Source organism: Marmota flaviventris, chromosome 10 (genome assembly GCF_047511675.1).
Source record: "Marmota flaviventris isolate mMarFla1 chromosome 10, mMarFla1.hap1, whole genome shotgun sequence".
NCBI lineage: Eukaryota > Metazoa > Chordata > Mammalia > Rodentia > Sciuridae > Marmota > Marmota flaviventris.
The window spans coordinates 122,688,800-122,716,547 of NC_092507.1; the positions used below are offsets into that span (position 1 = coordinate 122,688,800).

At 47.0% G+C, this 27,748-nt stretch overlaps 2 protein-coding genes across 8 annotated transcripts; one reads left to right on the top strand and one right to left on the bottom strand.

Moving 5' to 3' along the window:
- Nucleotides 1–382: 382 nt before the first annotated feature.
- On the top strand, nt 383–11,803 carry Mindy1 (MINDY lysine 48 deubiquitinase 1). 5 transcript variants are annotated; one of them, XM_071618459.1, is made up of 11 exons: nt 394–1,082; nt 3,439–3,583; nt 3,712–4,253; nt 4,557–4,614; nt 5,347–5,411; nt 5,739–5,897; nt 8,137–8,239; nt 9,462–9,604; nt 10,442–10,633; nt 10,937–11,089; nt 11,180–11,431. In XM_071618459.1, the coding sequence occupies exons 3-11, from the start codon at nt 3,801–3,803 to the stop codon at nt 11,279–11,281; spliced, it is 1,428 nt and encodes a 475-aa protein (XP_071474560.1). In that variant the 5' UTR covers nt 394–1,082; nt 3,439–3,583; nt 3,712–3,800; the 3' UTR covers nt 11,282–11,431. The 5 variants fall into 5 exon arrangements, with proteins under 5 accessions (XP_027809489.1, XP_071474560.1, XP_027809486.1 ...); XM_027953688.3 differs by having other exon boundaries at nt 383–1,082; nt 3,439–4,253; nt 10,484–10,633; XM_027953685.3 differs by having other exon boundaries at nt 3,439–4,253.
- A 408-nt stretch (nt 11,804–12,211) lies between these two features.
- On the bottom strand, nt 12,212–26,589 carry Anxa9 (annexin A9). Of its 3 annotated transcripts, XM_027953689.2 has the most exons (17): nt 26,506–26,589; nt 25,313–25,421; nt 22,795–23,113; nt 22,390–22,471; nt 22,008–22,078; nt 21,260–21,355; nt 20,995–21,091; nt 19,511–19,605; nt 19,205–19,318; nt 18,883–18,973; nt 17,804–17,883; nt 17,372–17,431; nt 16,867–16,951; nt 16,672–16,767; nt 16,522–16,580; nt 13,011–13,133; nt 12,212–12,754 (listed from the first exon to the last, which is right to left on the bottom strand). In XM_027953689.2, exons 6-17 carry the CDS (start codon nt 21,332–21,334, stop codon nt 12,692–12,694), a joined length of 1,038 nt encoding a protein of 345 aa, XP_027809490.2. In that variant the 5' UTR covers nt 21,335–21,355; nt 22,008–22,078; nt 22,390–22,471; nt 22,795–23,113; nt 25,313–25,421; nt 26,506–26,589; the 3' UTR covers nt 12,212–12,691. The 3 variants fall into 3 exon arrangements, with proteins under 3 accessions (XP_027809490.2, XP_027809491.2, XP_027809492.2); XM_027953690.2 differs by lacking the exon at nt 25,313–25,421; XM_027953691.2 differs by lacking the exon at nt 22,390–22,471.
- Between the last annotated feature and the right edge of the window lie 1,159 nt (nt 26,590–27,748).

Consider the following 27,748-nt stretch of genomic DNA (forward strand, 5'->3'; position numbering starts at 1 on the left):
TCCTCTTCCCTGAGCTGGAAGATGAGAGGAGGTGACATCTAAGAAGCTGAGGCCTGTAGGAAACAAGAACCAGCGCACAGGCCCTTGTGTCTCCTCTTATTCTACTGGGTCTCCTGCTGTCCTCTCCACCCAGGACCTGCTGCCTCTGTGCACTACTAGGTGCACAGCCCAAGCAGTGTCATTTCTAAACTAAGAAAGGAAGGGAGGAAGGAGGAAGAAAAAAAAAGAAAGAAGTTAAAAAAAAAGATACAGGGAAGACCTAGAAAGGAGCCCTCTAAAGGCTCCCAGAGAGACAGGAGCAGATTTTTTTTTTTTTCCTTTTTTACATTAAATGAGTTAACATGCAAATATCATGCTCTTTGGCTCTGCTTCTGTGGATCCAGAGCAAAGGACTATCTCACGCAGGGAGAAAGCCCAGATCCAACAAGCTGCTGCTGTCCAGCTCTGCTCCTCCCTGCTCAGCTAGGGCACTTGCTCTTCCCTGTTCTCACCAGAGAGGCACAAGCGCTCCGTCCCTTCCAGCGGCAGGCGAAGGGAAGAGAAAGGGTCTGTTGTTTTTCTCTCCTTGTTTCTCTCTCCCTCTCTGCTGATTACCAAGCTGCTGACCGGATCAGAAAGCTCTGATGGAAATCCTCCAGTGCTGGGCAAACCCCTCCTCCTCCAGAGAGCTTGTCTTTGACTAATTTTTCTTTCTCCCAGTGGGAAAAAGAGAGAGAGAGAGAAAGAGGAAAAAAGAAAACCCACAAACTTCCTTTAAAAACCAGTTTGTAGTTAGGGCCTGGAGTGCGCACGCGGAGACTCAGCCTCTCAAGAATCCTGAAGCCACTCAGAGCCACCACCGGGAGCACCTGGGCTGCGCCCCTGCTTGCCCTCACCCCACTGCGGTGCCCCAGTCCTGGGCGTGAGTCCGGAAGTAGCCACAACCCAGCCAGGACGGCCAGCCACGCTCGTAAAGCTGTGTCAACCTGTATAAGCTCTGGACAGCCGGCCTGGTGGTGCCCCTCGCTGATCCCACCTCCCCCATCAGACTGCCAGAGCTGAACCCTCCTGCTCCGTCCTGGAACTGCACCCACTTCTTTAAGGTAAAACTTTGTCTTAACCATCTTCTCCACCTCCTCTCCAGCCCGCAGCTCTCCTTTCCCTCTTCAGCTGGGGGACTTGACACCTGTCTGCCCTCCCATCTGTGGTCTCCAGGAGCTAAGGCAGGAGGAACATGTAATAGCGCTCCTCGGTCCTTTTATCTCCTGCTTCTAGCCAAACCCTCCCCATTCCTTGGAAGCAAGTAGACAGCACACTGTGGCAAGGTTTGATGATGAAGGGAAAATAGAAACCATTGATTGCATGAGGATTTGGGTCAGGAGGAGATTGGTGTGGGACAATAAGGTACTTGAGGGGAGAGGAAAGATCCTGTGGTGTGTGTTTCTGGGGTGTCTTCTTGAAGCTACCTACCTATTTTGTTTCTTGCACTCTGACACTGACTAGGGAGGGGCCAGAGTTGTTTAACTCCCCCACCCACCACCATAGGTTAATTCAGCTGCAGGAAAAGTGTAGGGCTGAAAAGAGAACAAACAAAAACGGGTGAAATCCTGATTTGCTTGTGTTCCTCCCCCTCATCCTTTCCTACTCAGAAATACTCCAAGCTCTCACTACCAGGAGTGTACCTTGAGAGGGTGGAAACCCTGCATTACATTTCCTGCCCTGCCTCTTAGGACTTAGCCCACTTAACTCTGCCCAATTTCCCTAGAGTCCCCATTCCCTGTGGTGTTGAGCTCCTGGTTTCCCCTGGTTCATTCCTCTGGCCAGCCAGCTTCCCAGCCCCCACGTAATTATTGATTATTTCTAGCACTGGGCAGAAAATGAGTCCTGTTTTCTTCAAGCTTTTTTAACTTTCCCTGAGTCTGACATCTACTTCAAGACTCACCTTAAATGCCATGTGGGAGGGGAGGAATAAAGGAGAGAGGGAAAAAAATGTGTAAAGCCTTTACAGGCAATATTTGCTATTCTGATTGTAAATTAACAACATGTAAATGAATTGCAACTGACATGAATTATATTTGAATCAGGAGGATGATTGAATGACTAGGCTTACTTTTATTTTATTTTTTTAAATTTTTATTTATTTATTTATTTTTGCATTACAATTCTTAATACATCATTATACCATAATTTATCATATCTCTGATTATATATAAGGTATGTTGACACCAAATTCACATCTTCATACTAGGCCTATTTTTATTTCAGTTAATTTAACGTTCCTCATCCTCATTGGCCAGGCCTTCCTCCTAGCCCCAAATTCCTGCACCTTTACAAGAAAAAAAGTATAACCCCAGGAGAGGAGGGAACTGGAGAAAAGGCAAAGGCAAGATCTTTAACCTGTTTAATTTCTACTTTTTTTTTTTTCCCCTGACTAAAGAGTAGGGAGGGGAGTAAGGAGATTGAAGGGGGATGGTTTCTAGAAGCCAGGGTTTGTGGCTTTTTACCCTTTGTTACCCAGTGTTGATTAAATGTCTATCTATGCCTGACTTGATGCTTAGTGCTGATAGAGAACAAGTTAAACAGGCCTAATCTTCACATCAAAAAGCACAGAGATGGAAACAGACATAAAGAACATACACCAGTAGGTAACAGTGTAGGGAGTATTTTTTTAAGTCAATCAATAATCAGCATTTCTCTTTTCCATATAAATAGTGGGCAAGAGAGTATCTCTGGGGTTAGGTAGATTGGGAGAAAAAAGAACTACTGGGAAGTTGTTAACTCCAACTGTCCAGAGAAGCTACTGGAAGAATTTGCAGTGAGGGGCAGTCCTTTTTCTGCCCCCAATTTGAAGTTACTTATCTAAGGCACTCTCTAATTCAAGTCCCTATAACCTACATTTCCCCTCTGCAGCCTACAGGAAGCTCCTCCCAAGACATTTTTGCTGTGGTTTGTGCTTGTGTAAGGTTTGGTAGACTCCTTTGAGGAGAAAGACTTCCCTTCCTCACCAGCACATCACTTAGGAGCATGACACTGCATCTCCACTCCACCCCTGTCACTTTTCACCTTTGGGGTGACACAGGGAGACAGTATCCATGAGAATCCAAGCAGCCTGTGTGTGCTCAGGTTGTTTCATGGAGGGATGGGATTTGGTGTAAGGGAAGAATTGCCCATGTCCTGGCTGTTGTGCAGGCTACTGATATGATGCCTTTTACAAGGTTAGCTGAATGTTATCATATTATAACCATTAGGATCATTGGGTTTGTTTAGGATAGTTTTGGTTTTCCTTTTTTTTCCAGTCCTGGGTAGTGAACCAAGGCTTCACACTTGCTAGGCAATGAGCTGCACCCCTAGCCTACAGAAACGACACCTCTGTATTAGGATAGTTTAACGTTTCTTTCTCCATCTATTTTCCTCCTTCTCTGCTACATCTCCCATTTTCTTTATCATTATCTGTTTCAGGGAAGCTGGCTCCACTTAATGTGTTCAGTCCCTCCAGAACTATCATTCTCAAGCCTAGAAGCCCAAGCCACCGTTGGTTCCATCTGGTCACAAGTTAAAAGTGGAAAGATCTCAGTCTGAGTCCTGTTTATGCAAGCTGAGAAAGGCATGTACTACTTGTAGCCAGGAGTGCCTGTGCAGATACACAGCCAGCCTGCCATACAGCATTCATTTTCTAAGACTTCTCTGGGTGGCTTTGCTTTCTGGCTCAACGATCTTCTTCTTACTGGACAGGTCTATGTTTTGCATACCAAGACTGACATAGGCAAGCCCTTGAGGTTAGGAAACATCCCCAGCTTCCCTCAGTTGACTCCCTTCCCATCATGGAGCACCCTCAGCCTGAACATCCGTCCTCGGGTAAGGCCAGGAATGCAGAAACAGACACCTCTGAAAACCAGGAGGTCCTATCAGGACCAGATGAGTACCCTCAGGACCAAGACACCAGAGATGCTGATGAGGAAGCTGCAAAACAAGAGCCAGGAGACCAAGCTTTGTTACCAACCCAGAGTGGGGAGAACCTTGAGTCCCCTCCTCCTGAAACTAACTCAAGTCAACCTGGGCCATCCTGTAGCATGTCACCTGAGGCAGAGACACTAGGAGCATGCTCCAGGCCCCAGGAGCTTCCCCAGTCCCCGAGGACCCAACAGACTGAGCCAGATTTCTACTGTGTAAAATGGATCCCCTGGAAGGGAGAACGGACACCCATCATCACCCAGAGCACTAATGGTCCTTGCCCTCTCCTTGCCATCATGAATATCCTCTTCCTTCAGTGGAAGGTAAGAGAAAATCTGACATGAACTCAGAAATTATGGGGAACACTCTTCCCTGACCCACCTCCCTTTCATCCTGATTTTCTCAAAGCAATCTGAACTTTTCAGATTATTCTCTATACTACTCCTGTCTCTCCTGTTCTCTAGCAAATAGGAAGACCTTGTAGTATTTCACATTTATTCTGTTGCTCCAGTTTCAAACCTTTTCCTCCCAACCCTAAATACCACAGGGCACTCTCTCCACTGTTGTAGTTTCTTCCTTTGTGCTCTGAAAGGGAGACACATACAGAATCATTCCTTCTACCCTAGGTGAAGCTGTCTCCCCAGAAGGAAGTGATCACATCAGATGAGCTCTTGACCCACCTTGGTGAGTAATTGGGCCTTAATGAGGAATTTCCTAAGGGGTTCCAGAGCTATCCCCTCAGCCAGAAATTCAGACTACCAAGGGATCCCCATTCTGGGTTCTAACGTAGCAGGGAAGCTAAGGGTCATTGGGCTTCTCTGCAAGGCTGGAGGATAAAGCCAAGGTCAAGATGTCAGGAATCCTGAGCCAAGTGTAATGGTACATTCCTGTGATCCCAGGCTGAGGGTGAGAGCTGAGGCAGGAGGATGTGTGAGGCAAGCCTCAGCAACTTAATGAGATCCTGTTTCAAAATAAAAAATAAAAATAAAAACTTCTGGGGAGGTAGTTCCATGGTTAAGCTCCCTTGGGTTCAATCCCCATATTTAAAAAAAAAAAAAGTCAGGAATCTTGAGTTATAATACCAATTCTGCTCTTAGCCTTTTTCTTTTCTTTTTTTCTTTTTTACAGTTCTGGGGATCAAACCCAGGGGCTTGAGCATGCTAGGCAAGTGCTCTACCCATGAGCTATTCCCCCCGTTTCTGCCCTTAGGTTTTGAATGTGAACTTGAGTAGGTCCTTCCCATTTACAAGCCTGTTTCTTCCTCTGAGAAATGAAAGGTCTGAATTAGACTCTAAGGACCTTTCCAGTTCTAAAAATTTGTGGTTCTGTGACATTATCCACATTCTCCAGGAAAAGAGGAAGCTGAGCCTTTAGGACAAGTGGTGGGGTAGGTTGATAAAGTATCCTGTCTTATAGGAAACTGCCTCTTGTCCATCCAACCTCAAGGAAAATCAGAGGGACTTCAGCTTAATTTTCAGCAGGTAAGGCAAGAAGTCCGGAGACTTAGGGGTTTTGTGGTTTGGAAGGGGACACTGACTGGAACTATCGAGAGAAGCTGTTTGCTGCATCTTAAGAGGGCTCTTTGAACTGTGCTTCCTTCTGCAGGTATAAGAGAGGATGTTATATCTCTATCCTGGAAAAGATTTCGTTTATATAAGATAAAGAAGGATTGAATCAGGGGAGGAATAGAATGGCTTGTAAGAATGTTAGGGAAGAAAAGCAACAAGTGTTTTTTTGTTTGTTTTTTTCTGGACGTGGGAGTGGGAAAGGAGGCTAGGCTGTTCATCATTTTTTTTTTCAATCCTCAGAATGTGGACGATGCAATGACAGTGCTGCCAAAGCTGGCCACCGGTCTTGATGTCAATGTGCGATTCACAGGAGTCTCTGACTTTGAGTATACACCCGAATGCAGTGTCTTTGACCTACTAGGCATACCTCTGTACCATGGCTGGCTTGTTGATCCACAGGTGATGGTGGAAGCCCCCCTGAGTCCTTTACCTCGCTGGAGCTGACCTGAGTGAGGCAAAATGTTGTGGGTTGGGTACCCGGGGTAGGAGTTAGATTGGCTTGGGAGGGGAGTAGAATTTGGAGACTGAATTTCTTGAATTTTAGCCTTTTTTTTTTTTCTGGTAGGGGTAGCATTCTAGTACAAGCAAACCATATGCAAATATGCAAATAGGATCATTCTTTTTTTTAACATGTATGTATTTTTTTTAATTTATTTATTTTTTAGCTTTAGGTGGACACAATATCTTTATTTTATTTTTATGTGGTGCTGAGGATCGAACCCAGTGCCTCACGCATGCCAGGCAAGCGCGCTACTACTTGAGCCATATCCCCAGCCCCTATATGTATTTTTTTTTAAGTTGTCAGTGGACCTTTATTTTATTTATTTATTTATTTATTTATCTATCTATTTATTTATTTATATGTGGTACTAAGAATCAAACCCAGTGTATCACACACACCAGGCAAGTGCTCTACCCCTGAGCACAAACCCAGCCCAGAAACAGTTTTTTTTTAATTTTATATATATATATATTGTATTTAGACACAATACCTTTATTTATGTATTTATTTATTTATATGTGGTGCTGAGGATCGAACCCAGGGCCGCACACATGAAGGCGAGTGCTCTACCGCTGAGCCACATCCCCAGCCCCATAGAATCAGTTCTTTCTTTCTTTTTTTTTTTTAAAGAGAGAATGAGAGAGAGAGAGAATTTTTTTATTATTTATTTTTTAGTTTTTGGCGGACACAACATCTTTGTTTGTATGTGGTGCTGAGGATCGAACCCGGGCCACACACATACCAGGCGAGCGCGCTACCTCTTGAGCCACATCCCCAGCCCTAGAATCAGTTCTTTAGACATCAAAAATTGAGGAACTGGGCTGCGGTTGTGGCTCAGGGGTCGAGCACTTGCCTACCATGTGTGAGGCACTGGGTTTGATTCTCAGCACCACATATAAATAAATAAAATAAAGGTCCATTGACTACTAAAAATATATATATATATATTAAAAAGAAAAAAATGTTCAGGAACTGATGCTCTAAGTGCAGTAGCACACACCTGTAATCCCAGTGACTTGGGAGCCTGAGGCAGGAGGATCTCAAGTTCAGAGCCAGCCTCAGCAACTTAGCCAGGCCCTAAGGATTGAGTGAGACCCTGTTTCAAAAGAAAACAATGTTAGGAGGATGTGGTAGGAAAGGTACATTCATTCATTGCTGGTGGGACTGCAAATTGGTGCAACCACTGTGGAAGGCAGTATGGAGATTCCTCAGAAAACTTGGAATGGAATCACCATTTGCCTAAGTTATCCCACTCCTTAGAATATATCCAAAGGACTTAAAATCAGCATACTGTTGCAACATGGCCACATCAATGTTTATAGCAGCTCAATTCATGATAGCTAAGCTATGAAACCAAACTATGTGCCTTTCAACAGATGAATGGATAAAGAAAATGTGGTATATATACACAATGGAGTATTACTCAGCCATAAAGAAAAATGAAATTATGGCATTTCATAAATGGATGGAACTAGAGACTATCATGCTAAGTGAAAGAAGCCAGTCCCAAAAAACAAAGGCCTAATGTTCGTTCTCTCTGATGTGCAATAAGGGGGAGGGGAGAGAATAATAGAAGTACTTTGGATTAGACAAAGGGGAATGAAGGGAAGGGAGAGGGGATGGGAATAGGAAAGACAGTAGAATGAATCAGACATTACTTTCCTATGTTCATATGTGAATAAACGACCAGTGTACCTCCACATCATGTAAGACCACAAGAATAGGAAGTTATACTCCATGTATGTATAATATGTCAAAATACATTCTACCATCATGTATAACTAAAAATAACAAATAAAAACTTTTGAAAGAAATTTTTTTTAGGAAATGGCTCAGTGGTGGGCTGGGGTTGTAGCTCAGTGGTAGAGCACTTGCCTAGCATGTGTGGGGCACTGGGTTCAATCCTCAGCACCAACCACATAAAAATAAATAAATAAAAATAAAGGTATTGTGTCCACCTACAACTAAAAAAACATTTTAAAAAAATGACTCAGTTGTTAAAAGATCCTGGGTTCAATCCTGGTCCCCAAACAGAACACCTTGATCATAAGGTCGTAGTCCTTGTGGGCTTCCTTTCCTTCCTTAAATAAATTCAACATTCTTTCTCACTCCCCACCCTACTCCCCACATGTGCAGAGTCCCGAGGCTGTGAGCGCAGTTGGGAAACTGAGTTACAACCAGCTAGTAGAGAAGATCATCACCTGCAAACACTCCAGTGACCCCAACCTCGTGACAGAAGGTGACATCCCTCCTCCCTCATGGATCTTATGCGAAGGGTAGAATAGCTGCTTAGGTTCATTGTTTATTGTCTCCTGCCATTCTCCCACTAGAGTGTAAGCTCCCTAAGAGAAAGTTTGGGAAATTTGTCTGTTTAATGCAGGGATACATCTTCCCTCTCCGTGGCCTCCTGGGCTTAGTGTAGTGCCTCACATGAGGTAGCTGCTCAATATCATTTTCCTTTCTTTCTTTCTTTTTTTTTTTTTTTTAAGGCAGTGGGGACTGAACCCAGGGCACTCTACCACTGAGGTTCACCCCCAGCCTTATTTATTTATTTATTTGTACCACTGAGGATTGAACCCAGGAGTGCTCTACTACTGGGTACTACTGGGCTATATCTTGAGCCCTTTTTATTTTTTATTTTGAGGGTCTCAACAATAAATTGCTGAGGGCCTTATCAAGCTGCTGAGGCTGGCTTCAAACTTAGAATACTCTTGCCTCCACCTCCTGAGTCACTGGGATTGCTACAGGTGTGTGCCACTACACCTAGCCCTTTTGTTGTTGTTGTTTTTAATCAGCTGATTTTCTTTCTTTTTTTTTTTTTTTGTAATCTGGATTTGTAGCTTCTGTGTAGATATCACATCTGACAATGGTGGTACCTACTTGTCATAGCCACAATCAGTGGGTGATGAATTGTGGCTGCCTCTTTGGATAAGATGAACCAAGTTCTCCCTGGCTTGACATTTAGTAGTTTTGCCTCTTTTCTGCCTAGTCCCTATAAATATTTGAGTCAACACACCTTGGGGGTTTTTTGTTTTTGTTTTACATCAGGGATTGAACCCAGGGTTGCTTAACCACTAGCCACATCTTCAGCCTTTTTTATATTTTACTTTGAGACAGGGTCTCGCTGAATTGCTGAGGCTATCCTCAAACTTGTGATCCTCCTGCTTTAGCCTCCTGAGTAGCTGGGATCATAGGCATGTACCACCACCCCTGACAAGGGATTTTAGAAAGTCAGATTCAGAAGGACTTTTGACAGGTACTCTTTGGATGATCCTTCCTATCTTGGACTTCATTTTGTTTCATTTATTTTTTGATGGTGCAGGGGGTTGAACCCACAGCCTCCTACACACTAGGCAAGTGCTTTACCACAGAGCTGAGCTATATGCCCGGTCTTTTTTTTTCCTTTTAATCATGGACTTTGGATGTAAGCCAAATTTCTCCCATCTTATGCCTTCTGGTAGGCTTGATCGCAGAGCAGTTCCTGGAGACCACTGCAGCACAGCTGACCTACCATGGCCTGTGTGAGCTTACAGCGGCTGCCAAGGAGGGTGAACTTAGTGTCTTTTTCCGCAACAACCACTTTAGCACTATGACTAAGCACAAGGTGATAAGGGTTTGGAGGTGTTGGGGGGTTGGGGTGCTGTGGTTTCCCCATGCCTTTTTTTTCTGGGTCTGTTTCTTCTGGGTCAGTCAGGATAAGGTGAGTTAAGCTGCAGTAACAAATATCACTGAAATCCTTGTGGTTTACCACAACAAATGTTTTTTTCTCACTCATACTATGTGTATGCCTAATGAAGATTGGCTACATTCTGACCCATTCCATCTTCACTCTAGGACCAGGCTGACCAAAGAGCCTTAATCTGAAATATATGCAGGGAAAGAGAGAGGAACATTGTTGTACACTCACTGTTAGTGCTTCTGCCCAGAAATGGTCATTTCTGCTCATATCTCAGAGGCCAGACAAAGCCATAAAGGATAAGTCCACCATCAGTGGAACAGGAAGCTATAATCCTCTCCCAGAAAGGGGCAGTGGAAAATTTTAACACCACCACAGTCTTTGAGAGTTAAAAATTGCCGAAGCTCTCTAAGAGTTCAGTAGAAGAGGGGTCTCTGGTTCCCAAAGAATTTATTCCCACCGCCATCAAAAGAGACCAGAGGACCATAAGAAATAGGGTGAAAAGCATGGTCTTGGGTTTTATCCCAACCTTAAGGATTCTACACTTGACCAAAATCACCACTATACTTATACCCAACTTCACCTGGACATACACTCAGACATCCCTTCCCTCTCCATACTGTGCGTGTATTCCGTAGGCTAACACTGTGGAGTTCCAGCCAGCATATCAGTAAATTCAAGTGGTCTGTGCATCTCAGGTAATGTTGAGAAGTAAATTGCCTCTGTGTCACTTATCCCACCAGTTGGCTGTCCTTTTCTTTGCAGAGTCATTTGTACCTACTGGTCACTGACCAGGGTTTTCTACAGGAGGAGCAAGTGGTATGGGAGAGCCTGCACAACGTGGACGGAGACAGCTGCTTCTGTGACTCTGACTTCCACCTAAGTCATTCCCTCGGCAAGGGCCCTGAAGCACAAGGTGGGGGTAGCTCCCCAGAGAAGCAGCTGCAGGTAGACCAGGTGTGTGGGCCTTTGGGGAAGGTGCCCAGAGCTCCTCTGCCTCACAGAGTTTTTTGCTGTAAGAGCCACGTGTGATTTATTGTGTCAAGGCCACATCCCTAACACCCATGCCCCTCCACTCTGCTACCTTCAGATCATCTCCTTGTTTGCTGTGCATTTTCTGGCACCAGGGGTACAACTGGCTGTGTTTTCCCCTGGAGGGAGAGAAGTTGGAGAATTTGAAGGAAAGCCTAGTTTGGAAACCTTGCCTGAGTCTCCTTCCCTGCCAGCCTTCGCCCACCTGGGAACTCTTGTTCTTTCTAGGATTACCTGATGGCCTTGTCCTTGCAACAGCAGCAGCAGCCACAAGGAATGCTGGGCCTTAGTGACCTGGAGCTGGCCCAGCAACTTCAGCAAGAGGAGTATCAACAGCAGCAACCAGTCCAGCCTGCGCAGATGCGGGCCCTGTCACCCCAGGTAAGCCCCTGTCACCTTTCCTTAGTGGGGCCAGACCACCCGCTGTGCCTTGTCCAGTTCACTTGTTGTTTCTGCACTGGTCTCTTCTAGGTGTCCCTTGGGACCCTTCTCCTGCTGGACCCTCTTCCTGGAACCCCTTCCTGTTTTTCTCTCCCTGTAGTCCCTCCTGATCCCGACCCCCTAACCCCTTGAATCTCAGTCCTCTACTCCTCCAAAGTTGTTGGATGACCCAATGTTAAATCCCGCACAGGGGAGAGGAGCCACGTCAGGACGCCCAGCCGGGGAGCGCCGACAGAGGCCGAAGCAGGAGTCGGACTGCACTCTGCTATAGCTCTGCCCGCTGCTCCCCCATCTCAACCCCTGAGATACATGGGGTAGCTTATTTATGGACTGTTGGGGGTCAGAGCAGGCAGTAGTAAATACCAAGGTCAAACTCGGTAATGTCCCTGCCCTCATGTGCTGCTGCCTCTCTTCCTCCCAGGGCAACACTGGGATGGGCAGGGTGAAGATGTCTGATTCCTAACTCCCTTTCCCGGAATAATCACATGAACACACAGACTCAGGCTACAGGGTGAGGGCCTATCTGGGCTGCACCTCTCTCCCTCCTCCCTACCCTGCAGGCCTGTCTCCTTTTGCTTCAGGGTTTGATTTGGCTTTCTATGTCTGTTATTTGTAATGCCTTCCTAGAGGTTTGGAAATAAAATTCTTTCCTGAGATGTTGTTTGGCTTCCCCTGCAGCCATGGGGTTAAGTATTTGACCCAATTGAGGAATGCAAAGCCGGCGGGGAGAGGGAGAAGGAGGCTGCCTGTGGTTTCTAACAGAGCCAGCAGGGGGAACCCAAGCCTGCCTTTTTCCTCCTCCTGTTGACGCCGTCATAGGTGTTCCAAGAGAAAGGCCTGGTTTTCAAGATCCCTGCTTGGACAGATGAACTGGAGCTGGGAATTTGAGAAGTTACCAAGACTTCCCAGGGTTGGGAGGGCAGTTTAACCCTTTGCTTTCTTCCCACTTCTCACAAATGGTCCTTTGCTACCTCCAACCATTTCTGACCTCATTCTTGTGCTTGTTCCTCAATTAATTTGCCTGAATTTCCTGGGATAGGGAGAATAATGAATGTGAGGGTAGACATGGTGGGTGGAACATGTTAATAACTGCAACACGGGGGCAAAAACAGGATTCTCATTGAATAGCCAAGTGCACTTCAAAGGTGCGTCAGCTCCAAGGCGTCTTCCTGGTCTGTGTCCTGCTCCACCCAAAGTTCAGTCAGAGAACACAAACAACAGTAAAGTTTGCCAAAAAGAATTGGAGTACCAGAGAGATGTTCTGGCCAGGGTATGAGAAAGATGAGTGGGATAGAAACTATCAAAGAAATCCCATTACCCTTCTTCCAGGACAGAGCTAGAGGACCCAGGTAAAGAAACCATTTTGAAATGAAAGAAATTAGGGATTTAAAAGATACAGTTCAGCCTTAACAAGAAGCTTGGTATGCGGGGCACCATGAAGGGTCATCCTATTTAGAGGCCCAGCTGGTCTCCTGCAGGCTTAGCCAAACATAGGCATCTCAGATCCTTGAAGGTCACATGGAGGTCGGGGGAAGGGAGGCCTCAAATGTCTTCAGCTCTGCACAGGGCCAGAAGGGCTGACCGGCAATCCCCTGTGACAGCATCCTGCAGACAAGGAAGTCAAATGTTAGAAAGACTCACCACCATTCCATGGACCAAGCATTCTGATCCCTCCCTCCTGCTGGTCCATAGCTCATCCAGGAGGGAAAGATCCTCCCTGATGCTTGGAGTCTTGCACTCAATGAACTAATTGCTCATGAGATCTATAAGGGAAGAATATGCTCTGCTGTGAGCAGGAAAGATGGGTATCAGTGAGGAATGAAACTCCAAGGCTCCAGGTTAAGAACTAGCCAAATTTCACCTGGAGAGAAGAATAGAGGGACTTTCCAAATTTCTTCTTGAACTCAGCTCGGATGCTTAGAAGGTCAGTCTCACTTCGAGAGATAAGGATGCGCATCAGGACTTGGTAATTGGGCTCAGACTCCTGGTGAAAGAAGAAACAGATGGGGAAGGAGTAGTCTGTAAGATACACACAAGAGAAGGGATTGAGCAAGAAGTGGTGCACACCTTTTGTCTCCCAGCAACTCAGGAGTCTGAGATAGGAGGAACACAAGTCTGAGGCCAGCCTCAGCAACTTAGTGAGGCCCTTAGCAACTTAGTGAGACTCTGTCTCAAAAACTAAAAAGGACTGGAGATGTAGCTCAGTGGTAAAAGCACCCCTGGGTTTAATCCCCAGTATCCCCCCCCCCAAAAAAAAAAAAAAAAGAAAAGAAAGGAAAAAGAGGGTTGAACTGCAGGAAGTGTTATTTTAGGAAGTAGAGGTAAGGTAGAATCCTGGAAAAAGAGAGGTAGACATTATTTCAGGGGCAGAAGTCATCTTTGTTCATCCTCATTCAGCCCCTGAGGGGGCAGCATGAATACTTCTCTCCTTCCTCCCCTATGTCTTTCCTGGCCCTGCCACTAGTTTACAGCCCCACTCCCCCACAGCTGGGTGGTGAGCAGCTCCAAAGGGTCCATCAGGGAGGCTAGAAAAGGCTCCCTGGGGCGAGGGGAGGGAAAGGAAAGGTAATGAAAAATGAGATTGATCAAATTAGGCTATGCACATGTACAAAGATGGCAAAATGAACCCCACGTTCTGTGTGGTTATGGTGTACCCATACAAATGGTGTACCCATATGTGTGTGTGTGTGTGTGTGTATATATATATATATAATTTGTTTGTTTGTTTATAAAAGGGCTGGGGAAGTGGCTCAGTGGTTCAGTGCACCCGGGTTCAATACCAGGCACCAGAAAAAGAAAAAGAAAACATGATGCTGTATTTCATTTGGACTCATTTTTAAATTATCAGTGGACCTGATGGCTACTTCATTTTAACTTTATTTTATATTGTCTTAAAGATTGTCAGTTGCTCTCTACTATCCATTTTTCCCTTCTTCCAATTTTTGTCCCTCCAAAATTGTTGAACTGGACCAAGAAACACTCCTTAACTAAATATTTTCTTTGGTGTACAAGTGTTCTTTACACTTGATACTTGAGAGTAGACTTGGCATTCCATAATCCCCCAGGACTGTCATTGTGAATATTAATTTTTAAGTTCAGATTGGTCCAAATGAGCCTCAAATCAGTCTTTGCTGAAGGTCATTTTTCTGAATAAACATTCTTTACAGTCTATGTTTCCACATATCTCTAATTTTTAAAAAAAAAATTACTAGAACTGGGAGCAGTGACACATACCTTATAATCCCAGTTCCTGGGGAGGTTGAGGCAGAGAATCACAAGTTTTAGTTCATCCTCAGCAATTTAGTGAGACCCTGTCTCAACTTTTTAAAAATTAAAAAAGGATTGGGAATGTAGCTCAATGGTAGAGCACTTGCCTAGGAAACACAGGTCTTGGTTTCAATCTCCTATACTGGGAGAAAGAAAGTACAAGGTTATTCTGAATGAATTTTTTCCTTTTAAATTTTTACAGAAGGACTGGGAATGTAGCTCAGTGATCCAGTGCTTGCCTACCTGGGTTCAATCCCCAACCCCACAAAAATAAAAGCAAAACTTTCAAGATGCTTTAAAATTTTTACAGAAAAATGGACATGTACTCTTTTCAGAATCCTGAGATAAATCTTGTATTTACATTAAAAAATGTGGGTCCTGTAATTCAAATGGACTATAATTTACTGTTTGTTTGTTGGGGGCGGTGTGGTGGTGGGGATTGAACCCACTGCCTTGTGCATGCTGGCAAGTGCTCTGTCATAGAGCTATGGCCCCAGCCCACAAGTTTGTTGCTTTAACAAAAATTTTAGACAGCTAACCATAGCTCTTCAAATGAATCTTGCTGTTGACTCATAATGATCCAGGCTTTCTTGGTCAAGTATAATAATTTCCTGTCGAGACGGAAATCTCTCGATAAAAGAGCAAGTGTTTGACTATATTTTGAGTAGTCATCAACAAGGCATGATAACTTCTAAACCAGTATACAGAAAGCTATTTCATCTACCAAAATGAGAGTTATTACTATTACTACTACTACTATTACTACTACTATTATTATTATTAGGTAACAGGAATTGAACCCAGTGGTTTTTAATCATTGAGCCACCTCCTCAGTCTTTTTTGTTTTATTTTGAGACAGGGTCTCACTAAGTTGCTTAGGGCCTAGCTAAGTTGATGAGGCTGGCTTTGAACTTGCCATCCTCCTGCCTCAGTGTCCTGAGCTGCTAGGATTGCAGGTGTGTGCCACCATGCCCGGAAAAAAACGAGAACTCTTTTATCTTTTTCACATTTCACATTTTTTTCCAACTTGGTGATTTTTGTTAACCCCTACTTTGTAGGGATGCTCTACCAACTGCTGAGCTATATCCCCAAGCCCTTTATTTTTTATGTTGAGACAGTACCAAGCTGCCCAGACTGGCCTCAAACTTGCCACCCTTCTGCCACAGCCTCCTGAGTTACTGGAATTATAAGCTAAGCGTGAGCCATTGCACCCAGTGCAAACATTTTATATGCAGGTTTTGGGGGACAGTTTTTATAGGAGAACTAGTTCATTTGTGCAGAATGAGTAGATTTTGTTGTGGAATTACTCCAACCAACGTCACCATTAATAATATGGAACAAAATCTGACCAGTGTAGAGAAAGGGGGTCCTGGATGCTAAGAGCACTTATCACTGACAAAGTATTGACACAGGACAGTAAATGTCTGATATCATTCAGTGTTTTATAGGGAGACTGTATGATTTACTAGCTGTGTGACTTTAGGCAAGGTACTTAACCTCTTTTGTTTTTTCACGTATAGAATAAGGATGGAGTATGGTTGTGGGGATTCATTGAAATGTGTGTTATATACTCAGGATAGGCTCTGGCACCCAATAAGCACCTATGAAATGCTGGCTCTTATTCTTGCTAGTGTTATCTTCATCACCTCTGACAACAGTGGATACTGGACAAGGAAGTCACTGTCTGTAAATTCATCAGGGGTGGGGCTGTGGCTCAGGGGTAGAACACTTGCCAAGCATGCGTGAGGCACTGGTGTTTGATCCCTGGCTCCACATAGAAATAAACAAAATAAAGGAATTGTGTCCATCTACAACTATATATATATATATATATATATATATATATATATATATATATATATATATGAAAGAAATCCATCACCTGGTGATTAATGAGGCCAAAACCTTAGCTTTAGTGCTCTTATGGGTCAATTAACTTAGTTCTAACTACAGCCTTCTCTTCTGCCTTTAATGAGACAGTGTGTAGACACAGGAGAAGACACCCCTGTAGAGTTATAAAGTTAATGTGAGACTGTCACCTTAACAGCTGGCGGGGAGAGTCTCCCCAGATTTTGTGGAAAGGGAGGAAAGAGCGCACTTCTCACCTGGAGGGCTCGGTGGAGTTTGTCAGCAAAGTACAGCGGCGTGTTCCTGATCACCGAGGCTGGAAGCCAACAGGGGGACGGAGGAGCTCAGGGGGGCCCAGCCCAGCCCAGCCCAGCAGAGGCCCCGCGGCACACACGGACACTCCCTACCTAGGCTGAGCAGGGCGGCCCGGGCGTCTCCACGGAAACGGGTGCGCACGGCCTCGTCCAGCTCCTGCCCCGTGCGCCGCTGGTACTGCTCAAACACTGGGCATGCGTGGGAAGTCAGAAAGGGGCTGGTGGGGGGACCCCCAACACCCCCAGCCCACGGTCAGGGCAGCCGGGGATGAGAAGGCCCCTGCCTACCTCGGGTGAGGTGTTTGGGGTTGCGCTGGGTGAGGATTAGGACCCATGGCCCCTGGGTGCTGCGCCCTTCATCCTGCCGCAGCGCCTGGGAGGGGGAAGGATCAGCAGGAGTGCATCAGGTCATTGGAGGGGTCAGCGGAGCCACCGTCATGATGTTCCCAGAATGTACCACGAAGGAGATGGGATTAAGGATGGAAAAGGTGATTTTTAAACTATAAATTCATTGTCCTATTTATGGTTTTTAAAAAAGAAAGAAACCGGGCTAAGAGAGGGGCCCTCACAACTCTGTTCCCTGAGTTGGAAAAATCCTGATCTTTAAGGAATTAAATAATCCCTCACCCAAATGCCCAGGAGAGGGGACTGGGAGGCAGAGTCAAAACGAGGGAAGAGGCTCTTGCTACCGTGTCCCAGGCGCCTCCCCAAGTGGGTCCCAGGTCCCAGGCTCCAAGACCCAGTGGTGAAGGGACTCACCGCATGGCCCTGAAAACCCCTCGGCCCTGCTCACCTGGACATCCTGCTCTGCCAGATTGTAGTCAATAATTCCAGAGTAGCTCTCCCGGCCCCCCTAGAGGAGAAAGTGTTCTCAGAAGGCTCTTTGAGAGGCAGGTGTTTGTTTTTGTTTTCTTTGTGCCTGAAGATTAAACCCAGAGGTACTTTACCGCTGAGCTATGTCCCCAACCTTTTTTATTTTTTGTTTTGAGAGAGAGTCTTGCCAAGTTAGAGAGGCTGGTTGCAAACTCAGGATCCTCTTGCTTCGGCCTCCTGAGTTGCTGGGATTAGAGGCAGGGGCCCCTGCACCCATCTTGAGAGGCAGCTTTTGATCTTCAGACTGAGAAGCCAAACCTTGGCCTCCTTAAGGTGCTCTCCTGTCCATCACATGACACAGTGCTTCCTGCACTTGCCTGTCCCTGACCTGATGAGTGTAATTCCTCCTCACCTTGGCCAGGGCCAGGAGCAGGTCCCGCAAGATGCCACTGGTCTTAGACTTGATGTCGTCCTCAGCCTCCACCTGGAAATCTGGGGTGGAGACAGGAGCTCTTGGTTCCTGCTGATATTCCCCAGTGTAGACAGCCACAGTGCCTGTCAAATTGCTGACCCCCTGTGCCCTGCCATCTCCTGCTTATAGTAGCTTGATGCCTGCTTGTTGACCACTCTGACGGTCTCCCTAGGCCGTGAGCTGGGCGCAGACTTCAATCTGAGCACCACCTGCCAGGCAGGAGGCATCTACTCATTATGAGTGGTGGCCAGCCTGGAAGAGGGAAAAGGACACCTTACTGTGAAACAAGAGGGCTAGGGCCTGGCCCTCCAGTGACAGCTGGAGATGAGGAAAAGACGGTGTGCGAGGCAGGATGCAAAGCAGGGAAAGAGTGGGAAAGGGAGAAGGAAGGGAAATGAGGCCAACAAGGGCTGGGGACGAAGTGTGGTGACAGAGTGCTCACCTAGCACACACCGGGGCAGGGAGCAAGAGTCTGAAGAGGCAGTAAGAACACAAGACTAGACATCAAAGGAAAACTGGGGACAGCAAAACAATGGGTGGTGGTGGTAAGATGCAGATGGGAAAAGCTTTTACAAATTAGTGGGTGAGGCAGGGGACACCAAACGGGGCAAGCGACTGGGAGAGGTGACACCTATCACTTAGAGAGCAAGTTCCCATCTTAACCCCAGGCTACACCAAGGCTGCACTCAGCTAGCGGGGGTGGTGTTATGGCAGGGACAGCAAGGGGCTAGGAGGGTGACAGGGGTGCCATGGGGATTGTTACAGTGCCTAAAGTTGTCATTATTTTGGAATCTGCCCTGGAGCCCCAGACTAAATGGTTAATCATCACTTGTCTTTCCTGGTCACATCTGGTTCTTTCTCCTGGGGAGACTGAGGCACTGGCAGCAGAGTAGGGGTGTGAGAGGGAGGGGAGGCCTAAGGGAACAAAACTCGGACAGTTAGGCTTTCAGATGGTTCATGGTAGAAGTGGATTGTCCTGCAGTCACTGTCCAGTTCTTGGGACCCTCCCATGTTCTTACGGTGCCCATAGGCTGCCAGGCACTCCTGCAGCCGAGGTGGGGTTCGGGTAGCAAGAATTTCCATGGTTACATCCTCCGCAGAATCTGAGGCCTACAAGAAATTGGGAGGCCACTCAGACTAGGCCATGTCATGAGGATGGCAGACTAACAGGGGCAGGGGGCAGGTGCTGGCCATCTCTCCATCCAAGGGTCAATGATGAATCATAAGAGGGGCCTCCAAATCCACCCTCTGGAGTGGACAAAGGCCAGGCAGATGGCCCTGTCCTTCCCTCAGTGGTGTCTTTAATTCCCTGACATTCTTCACAAGTGTCCTTTTCGGTACCTTCAAGGCTGTCCTCAGTTCCTGGGCATCAAATTGGGCTGCAGGCTGCAGCAGGGCCACCACAATCTTCTCCAGGTTCCCAGAGAGTGCCGCCTGCAAGGACTTCAGCAGGTCCTACAGTAAATGGTGCCCACAGCAGAGACATGGGGTCGGGGAGGCCCCGGAGGTGTGGGCGGGTTTGGGAAGACTTAGCTGGCTTTCCTCTCAGACCTGAAGCACCACCCCTGGAAGCCAGGAGGCTGGGCTGCCATTGCTGTGTGGGTCCTCCCTGGGGCCACTGTTCCGGGGGAGTCAGTGCCATCTCACCTGTTGGGTACGCTCCTGGAAGGCTCTAGAAATAAGCTGCCTTTGCTCTCTGCTCCGATTGGTTAGCACATCCACAATGGCACCACGATCCACACCTGAACCAAAGGGAGGCTGTCACCAAGGTCTTTATTTATACCAGACACCAGGTGAGTGCTCTCCCACTTGAGCCACAACCCCAGTCCTTTTTTTTTTTTTTTTTTTATTTTAGTTGTAGCTGGACACAATACCTTTATTTTATTTATTTATATGTGGTGCTGAGGACCGAACTCAGGGCCTTGCACGTGCTAGACGAATACTCTACCGCTGAGCCCCAGTCCCAGCCCCTCAGCCCTATTTTTAAAAATATATTAATTTACTTTTTGTACCAGAGATTGAATCCCGGGCACTCTACCACTTAACTACATCCCCAGCCCTTTTTATTTTTTTATTTTGAGACAGAGTCTCACTAAATTGGTGAGACTGGCCTCGTACTTGAAACCTTCCTGTCTCAAGTCTTCCAGGTATTTGGGATCACAAGCATGCACCTGGGCATGAGGACCTTCACAGGGCTGGGGTCCCCACACTCTCTAGAGGAGAGAACAAGGTCTAAGGAAGGGCTGGGAAGGAAAGAAGAAAGGGCTGCAACACCCATATGTCCACTTGATCTCAAAAGAAGATGCAGGGGCTGGGGTTGTAGCTGGTTGTAGGTTGCAGCAGAGAACTTACCTAGCATGTGTAAGGCACTGGGTTTAATCCCCACAATCACATAAAAATAAAAAAATCAAATAAAGATATTGTGTTCATCTACAACTAAAAATTTAAAAAAAAATTTTTTTTTCAAAAGATAACAAATTGGGGCTGGGGTGGTGGCTCAGTGGTAAAGCGCTTGCCCAGCATGCGTGAGGCACTGGGTTTGATCCTCAGCACCACATAGAAATAAAATAAAGATATTGTGTCCACCTAAAACTAAAAAATAAATAATTAAAAAACGGATACAAATAAAATGCCAAAGCAGCATGTAAATCTGATACAAATTTAGTTGTTTTTTTTTTTTTTGTCATTGTTGTTTTACAATGCTGGGGATTGAACCCAAGGCCTTATCCATGGGAAGCAAGCACTCTACCCACTGAGCTATATCCCCAGCCCCTGATACAAATTTAGGTGGCCCTATGTGGTAGTTTAAAAAAAAAAAAAAATGCTTTTTGGGATTGGCCAGCTCAGTTTAGAACCTTAGCTCCACTGTTAAGAGCTACATGCCCTTGGGCAGGGCTCTTAACCTCTTTGAACCTTAGTTCCTCATCTGTAAAATGGAAAGAATAAGACTTCCCTCCCAGGGTGTTGTGAGAATGGGTAGGACACACCTACCAGGGTATGGTACTTGACACACAGGAATTAAAGTATTTCACAAACGTTTCTTGAACTTTGTTAGTTCCTCCTTCCTGGCTCCTTCTTGGTCCATAGATCGGCTTCTAAAAGAACCCCAAGTGCAGAGGGAAAGGGCTCACCTTGGCCTGTAATGGCTTTCAGTAGCCTCTGTACATCTTTGTCCACACTGAAGCTCAAGAAGGTCCTGAGTGTGCCCAGGGTCCCCCAAGCTGCAGTCTGCAAGAGCATGGAGTGATTAGGAGTGGAAATCCCCTGTCTGCCTCTGCCCCTCCCCAGTGCCCAGGACAGGCCCTACTCTCCACTTTGTCCCATCTTCCCACAGCCCCTGAGTTGATACATTAAAGACCATCCCCAGGCAGGCATGGTGGCCCACACCTCTCCTACCTTATTGGCAAGGCCCAGGTGGCTAAGGATCTCCGGGGTCAGAGAAGGTCCCATCTCCCTGCTGCTCGCAGACATGGTACAACAGGATAGGACGCCCTAGGGAAGGAAACAGGAGCAAACTGAGGCCCACCTGGGCTCTGGATGACCCTCAACCTACAGCCTGGGCCACTCACTGCAGGAAAAAAAAAAAAATTAATCTGCTTAGCAGGTGTGTGAGCCTGGACCGGAGTGGTGGGGGAGGGGTAAGAGGAAAGCCCCCACCTTCCTCCCCTTTCCCTCTTCCTTGAGGAAGCAAGACCAGAGAGACTGCTGGAACCAGCACTGATGAGACCCTCCCTTGACTCCAGAGTTGGACCCAAGGTTCCTTAATCCTTGGTCTGGACAATGCCTCCTTCTGAGGCCCATGTCCCTTCCCCATGGTCTGGCTGGATTCTCCTGGGGGAGTGGAGGGCAGTTGAGGTGAGGTGGCACTATTGAGTGCACGGGTGGGATTCCTTCCTAATTGCACCCCCATCAGCACCTTCAAAGCTGCCTACCAGCTTTTCTGCCCTTTACCCTGTGAATCTCACTCTGGAATCTTTAGGTCACCAGGTACAGACTTTGATTTGAAGTATGTGTCCTTGTGGGGACATGGGTACCTGGACTAGGGAGCAGGCACTCTGAGATTGGGAAAGGAAAACATTCCTACCTCCCTCAAGCAGTCAACAAGGTCCCCTCCTTCAGCTGAAGGCCCAGGTCCAGGACTTACCCAAAGGTGCTAGGTGTCCTTCTGGCCTGGTGGCCTTCCTGCCTGTGTGGGCACCCCAGCTTCTGTGTAGCCTGGTAGAGGAGAGGGGGCGTGGGCATCCCAGGCTGAACAGCCGGTCAGATGACATCTACTGCAGACCAACCCAGCTGTTGTCTGGGGCTGTAGCCCCTCCCAGACGTGGGAGACCAGCTCTCGCTGCCTATCTCCCTGTAAACACCTCCCTGCCCAGCATCTCTCCTCCTAGGCACCGGGCCTTCACCCACACAAGCAACTCCGCTCAGCCTCTCAACAGCTCAGCCAAAGACACAGGAGGCTTTGTGCATTGCTTTCCCTGTGGGGCCAGATGGGACCACAGAAGCCCAGTCCAAGTCCAGCTTCTGACCTGGCTCTGCCTCTGGCTCCAGCTCCCTGGGGGGGCAGGTCCAGCAGGCTCCAGGCTGATTTCAAGGTCGATAGAGAAAAACCTGTTGGGGCACATGCCATCAGGACACCCCAGCCTGCACCCCAGAAGGGGTCCCAGCCCGGAAACTCCCCTGACCGCTGCTGCCTTTTTAAAGCCAGTTGGTCTGGGTGGGAAGATAGGAGGGGTTTTTATATCTGTGAAGGAATGGCCCAGGTATTCTGGGGTGGGAGCAGATGTACAGAGTCAGGAGAGAAAAATGCAAAGGGTGTTCCCTGGAGACAGAAACGTCATGCTCCCCAAGGCACCGTGGAGGAGGAGGAGACTCCCTGGGCCCCACTTTCTTTGACTCCTTCTGCTGACTTCTGGCCGCCAGGGCTTTCTGACCTTATTGAGCTGCAGATGATGCAACCCCAGCAGGCAGCGGGCTCCAGGCTGTCAGTGCGCAGAGCAGCAGGTGAACAGTCTTTTCCAGCCTCTGGGTCCCTGAGGAGTTGCTCCAGCCGCACAGCTGACTCCCTTGGGCCTGGGAGCAGTCTCTTCCCTGCTTCCTGGAGATAGCAGTTGGGGCTGCGCCCAGCCCTGGGCTCTATCCATAGTACTCCACTCGGCCGGGCACTCTCCCGGCTCAGGACGGCCCCTACTGATAGAGTGCTTCACACCATGAAGGAAGATTTCCCTGGTGGCACTCCCCCACTTCTCTCTCCTGTTGAAGTGGAAAACACAGCCAGTCACAGTCACTCACCTCTACAACCCCAGTGACTCAGGAGGCCAATGCAGTGAGATCCCAAAAGTTCGAGGCCAGCCAGCCTGGGCAACTTGGTGAGACCTGTCTCAAAGTAAAAATCAAGATTGGCTGGGCGGAGGGGGAGGCTGCGGCTGTAAGGGCTCAGTGGTAGAGCACTGCCTGGCACGTGTGAGGCCCTGGGTTTGGTCCTCAGCACCACATGAAAATAAATAAAATAAAGGTATTCTGTCCATCTACAACTTAAAAAAAAAAAAAAAAGATGGGGTGTACAACCAGAGAAATGAAAAGTTGTGCTCAATTGTATACAAAGAGTTGAAATGCATTCTGCTGTCATGTGTAACTAATTAGAACAAACAAAACAATGAGGAGGATGTCTTTAGTGGTAGAATACCCCTGGGATCAATCCCTGAGGCCACAACAAAGTGGAAAATATGCACCAGTTTTAGGGTTAGAGAATGTGGGTTTAAGTCCCAATTCTTTTCTTTCTCTTTTCTTTTGGTATTGAGGATTGAACTCAGGGGTGCTTAACCACTGAGTCACATCCGCAGCCCATTTTTAAAATTTTGAAAAAGGGTCCTACTAAATTGATGAGGCTGGCTTTGAACTTGAGATCATCCTGACTCAGGCTCCTGAGCTGCTGGAATTACAGGCTTGTGCCACGGTGCCTGGCTCCAGTCCCAATCCCGCCACTTGTTTTATTCTGTAACTTTAGGGAGTCACTTCAGCTCTCTAAATGGGAATAGCAGAAGACACTGGTGGGGGCAGTGGGGAGGCATCTGAAGATCAGCTTCCTGGGAGGGATAAATAAGGTAATGATAGAAAGTGGCGCCGTGCCTTGTTAATAAGAGGAGTCAGAGTAAGTAAATGCAAATACAGGACAGCCAGGTAAATTAGAGTTTCAGATAAACAATGAATAATTCGTTCACAGAAGCATTACCCAAATATTTCACATAATATACTTATGTTAACAAATTATTTATTGTTTACCTGAAATTATAATTATAATTATAATCCAAGCCAGGCATGGTGGTGCATGCCTGTAATCCCAGCAGCTCAGGAGACTGAGACAGGAGGATCACCAGCCTCAGCAATTTATGGATGCCCTAAGCAATTCAGCAAGACTCTGTCTCTAAATAAAACACAAAATAGCTGGGATGTGGCTCAGTGGTCCAGTGCCCTGAGTTCAATCCCTGGTACCAAAAAATAAAAAATAAAAGTAAAATTATAATTCAACTTCATGTCCTGTATTTTACCTGACAACCTGACATATGGAACTCAGTTTTGGCATGACAGGAAAAGCAAAAAATAAAAAAAAATAATAAAAATACACACACACACACTTGGGATTGAACCACATCCATAGGTCTTTTGTTTTTTATTTTGAGACAGGGTCAGGCTGGCCTCAAATTCTCCTGCTGGGTAATTAGCTTAACTTTTCTGTCCTCAAAACAGAGATAAACCAGGTGGGTACTGCACTCCTATAATCTCAGCAATTTGGGAGGGTGGGGCAGAAGGATCACAAGTTCAAAATCAGCCTCAGCAACTTAGTGAGACCCTAGGCAACTCAGAGAGACCCTATCTAAAAGAAAGAAAGAGGGGCTGGGGATGTGGCTCAGTGGTTGAGCAGCTGAGCCGGCCCCCGCTTCCCCCAGGGTTCAATTCCCAGGACAGAGAGAGAGAGAGAGAACAAAAAATATTGTTTATATTGCAGATTGTTGTTAGAATTAACTAAATACAAATAATGCTGGGGATGTAGCTTAGTGGTAGAGAGCCCTGGGCTCTATCCATAGTACTACAAAAATATTAACTGTTAACTAATATATAACAATAAGTACTGTTACAATATTATTTTGTAATGATAACTGTTATTACTTGTATCCCTAAGAAATCCAACCTTGGCTCTTTGGCAATTTCTTCCTTGCCATTTCCAAAGATGACCACAAGAGGGCATTAGCAACCATTGGGAGTCTGCGGAGTCCACTAGTTGCCACTTGAGGTCCCTGGCTCCACTTCCAGACAAGAGTCTCTCAGTCACTTGCTGAGAGAAGAAACCTCCCGAGGGCCTGAGGTTTCTGGGTGGGCTTGATGGACAGGTGGGGTCAGGGGAAGAGCCTCACTGCTCTCAGATGAGACAGACTACTGGGCATACCAGGTTACCTCAGTTAGACTGGGTGATCAACAGTACAACACTTCCACAGCCAGGGTCCCCATGTCCTCAGCTCTTGGAACCCTTCAGAATCTCTTCTGGCTACTCATGCCACGCAGGCTTAGAGGGAAAGGAAGAGAGAGTGAGGGCACCTGTCTTGCCCAGTGCCAACCTCTTCAAAGGACTCCTGGTAGACCTGCAAGGCTAAACTCAATTTGGAGAAGGCACACAGAAGTCCACAAGGCAAAGGCCATGTCCTTGTGGGAGGAGTGTATGTGGGGTGAAGGTGAGTGCATTTACAGCATCTCTGCTGAAACTTTGGTGGATTCTTGCTGAGTTTCCTTCCTGAGTTTTGTTTTGATCAACACCCAGGCTAGACTGAGGTTGCTTTTAGATTTACCATTCACCTTCCACTTCCATGTTCTTCCACCCATTTACTAACCAGGACCCTGCTTAGCTTCTGGGATCAGATGAGAGCCCATGTTCAGGGTGGTATGGCAGGAGACCTAACTCTATGTTCTAAATTTTAGGATTTCAGGGTTGGAGGACATCTTAGTGGTGATCTAATCTGCCATCTTTTGTTACTGATTCCAGGAGGGCCAGACTTCCCAAGGCCATGACATTGGAACCAAAATCCAGGTCTCCTAACTCTCTTTCAGTGTTGTCTTCATCCTTTGATGTTAGTATGTCTGATTTGCTGTCCCTCTTAGTGGAATACAGGGAGGGGGAAAGCAGTAATAGTTGCCTCATGAACAGTGCTTCAAACCTCCAAGCCCCATATTGCTTTTCTGCCAATATTTTGCATTGCATTATTTCAGAATACAGAGCAATCGATCCCTTTTGGCTATTTTACCTCTTTTTTTTGGGGGGGGGGTGTTACCAGGGATTGAACTCAGGGGCACTGGACTACTAAGCCACACCCCCAGCCCTTTTTTGTATTTTATTTAGAGACAGGGTCTCACTGAGTGCTTGGTGCCTCACTTTTGCTGAAGTTGGCTTTGAACTCACAAGCCTCCTGCCTCAGCCTCCCCAGCCGCTGGGATTACAGGCATGCACCACCGCACACAGCTTGGCTATTTTACTTCTTGTTAGGAAACTTTTCCCTATAGCTCCTGGCACCTGAGTGTGATCAGATACCCGATACTAGGCAGACTCTACTCCCTACTTCTGTGTTGTATTGCTGCCCTGTCCTGGACACACCCACCTTTCACAATTGAGCTCCATGGATTCTCCGGTTCCAGAAGCTCTCTTAGATACCCAAACTCTGGCCTGGTGGCTTGTCCTCTGCCTTGGGACACCTCAGCAGCCCACATAGAGGAAGTGAGTCATGACAAGGCAGGCCTCCCTTGGGGCACTGTGGGTGTGGCATACCAGCCTGTGGTGGGGGTTGGGTTGGAAGGGTAGTGATCATAATCGTGTCCAGTCAAGGCAGGGCAGTGTAGCATCCTCCCAATCCTGGCTGAGGCCAAGTTTCCCCTCCTCCCTTGACTTTCTCCTTTGTGTCCCAGGGGAGGGGTATATCTTCTTATCTTTATTTCTCAGGCTTTCATTATCCAACTTCTGCCCTAAAACTTCCTCTCCCCACTGCTCACTTTTCATACACACACACACAAATACTCTGTATGAATTTACAGATTTATAAATATTTATGTAATTTACATATATACGGTTATATAAATAATTTGCACATATAAACATATACTCATGTATATAATTTTGTTTTGAGTGGTGGGGATGGAACCATGGCCTTACACATGCTAGGCAAGTGCTCTACCACTGAGCTACAACCCCAGCCCCGCTCCACTGCTATCTTAGGAAAAATAAATAAATAAATAAAGACTAACCAGGACAGTTAAATGTCCCCCTGAGGAAGGCTTTTAAAAGTCTGGTGGTGAATATGGGAAAGCATGGAACCTAGGAAAATCCTCTGAGAAAAGAGGGGAGACAAGTAGCCCAGGGGCCTGGGGGCTTAGACACTGGAACCCTGTGGATCACCTAGTGTGGGCATGTGGCGGGTAAGTACTCTAGGGACTGCACTGGAGAAAGAGAACCGAGGAATTGGAAGGCTCAGGAAAGGAGAGTAACAAGTGGGAAGAAAGATACTGTTGAAGATGTCCTAGAAAGAGAGGAGTTCAGACCAGGGGCATAGGAAAACAGGACCAGAGCTTGCTGGGAACTGGGAAAAATCAGGCCGGCAGTGGCTGGAAAAGCCCGCAGGGTCCCGCCGGGGACCGATCCAGTGTCCCCTTTTCTTGCCTGGTAGCCTGGGCAGGTGGTCTCACTGCGAGGGGCAAGTGGAAGGTCGGAAGTCGGCCTGGCCTGCAGCTCTGGGCGCATCCCCCCCAGCACCCCCTCAGGCTGCAGGCGCGCCGGGTTCAAGGTCGGGCCCCTGTGAGACGAGGTTCCACCGGGCTGTTTAAGGGATGTTTCCACGGGGGATCGGACAC

Coding starts and splice junctions, on each gene's coding strand:
- Mindy1 (XM_027953685.3), top strand. CDS start 3,801: ATGGAGCACCCTCAGCCTGAACATCCGTCCTCGGGTAAGGCCAGGAAT. Junction 4,254..4,556: donor TCCTCTTCCTTCAGTGGAAG/GTAAGAGAAAAT, acceptor CTTCTACCCTAG/GTGAAGCTGTCTCCCCAGAA. Junction 9,605..10,441: donor GCACTATGACTAAGCACAAG/GTGATAAGGGTT, acceptor TTTTCTTTGCAG/AGTCATTTGTACCTACTGGT.
- Anxa9 (XM_027953690.2), bottom strand. CDS start 21,334: ATGTCTGCGAGCAGCAGGGAGATGGGACCTTCTCTGACCCCGGAGATC. Junction 21,092..21,259: donor ACCTGGGCCTTGCCAATAAG/GTAGGAGAGGTG, acceptor ATGCTCTTGCAG/ACTGCAGCTTGGGGGACCCT. Junction 17,432..17,803: donor TGCTCCTGGCCCTGGCCAAG/GTGAGGAGGAAT, acceptor TTTCTCCTCTAG/GGGGGCCGGGAGAGCTACTC.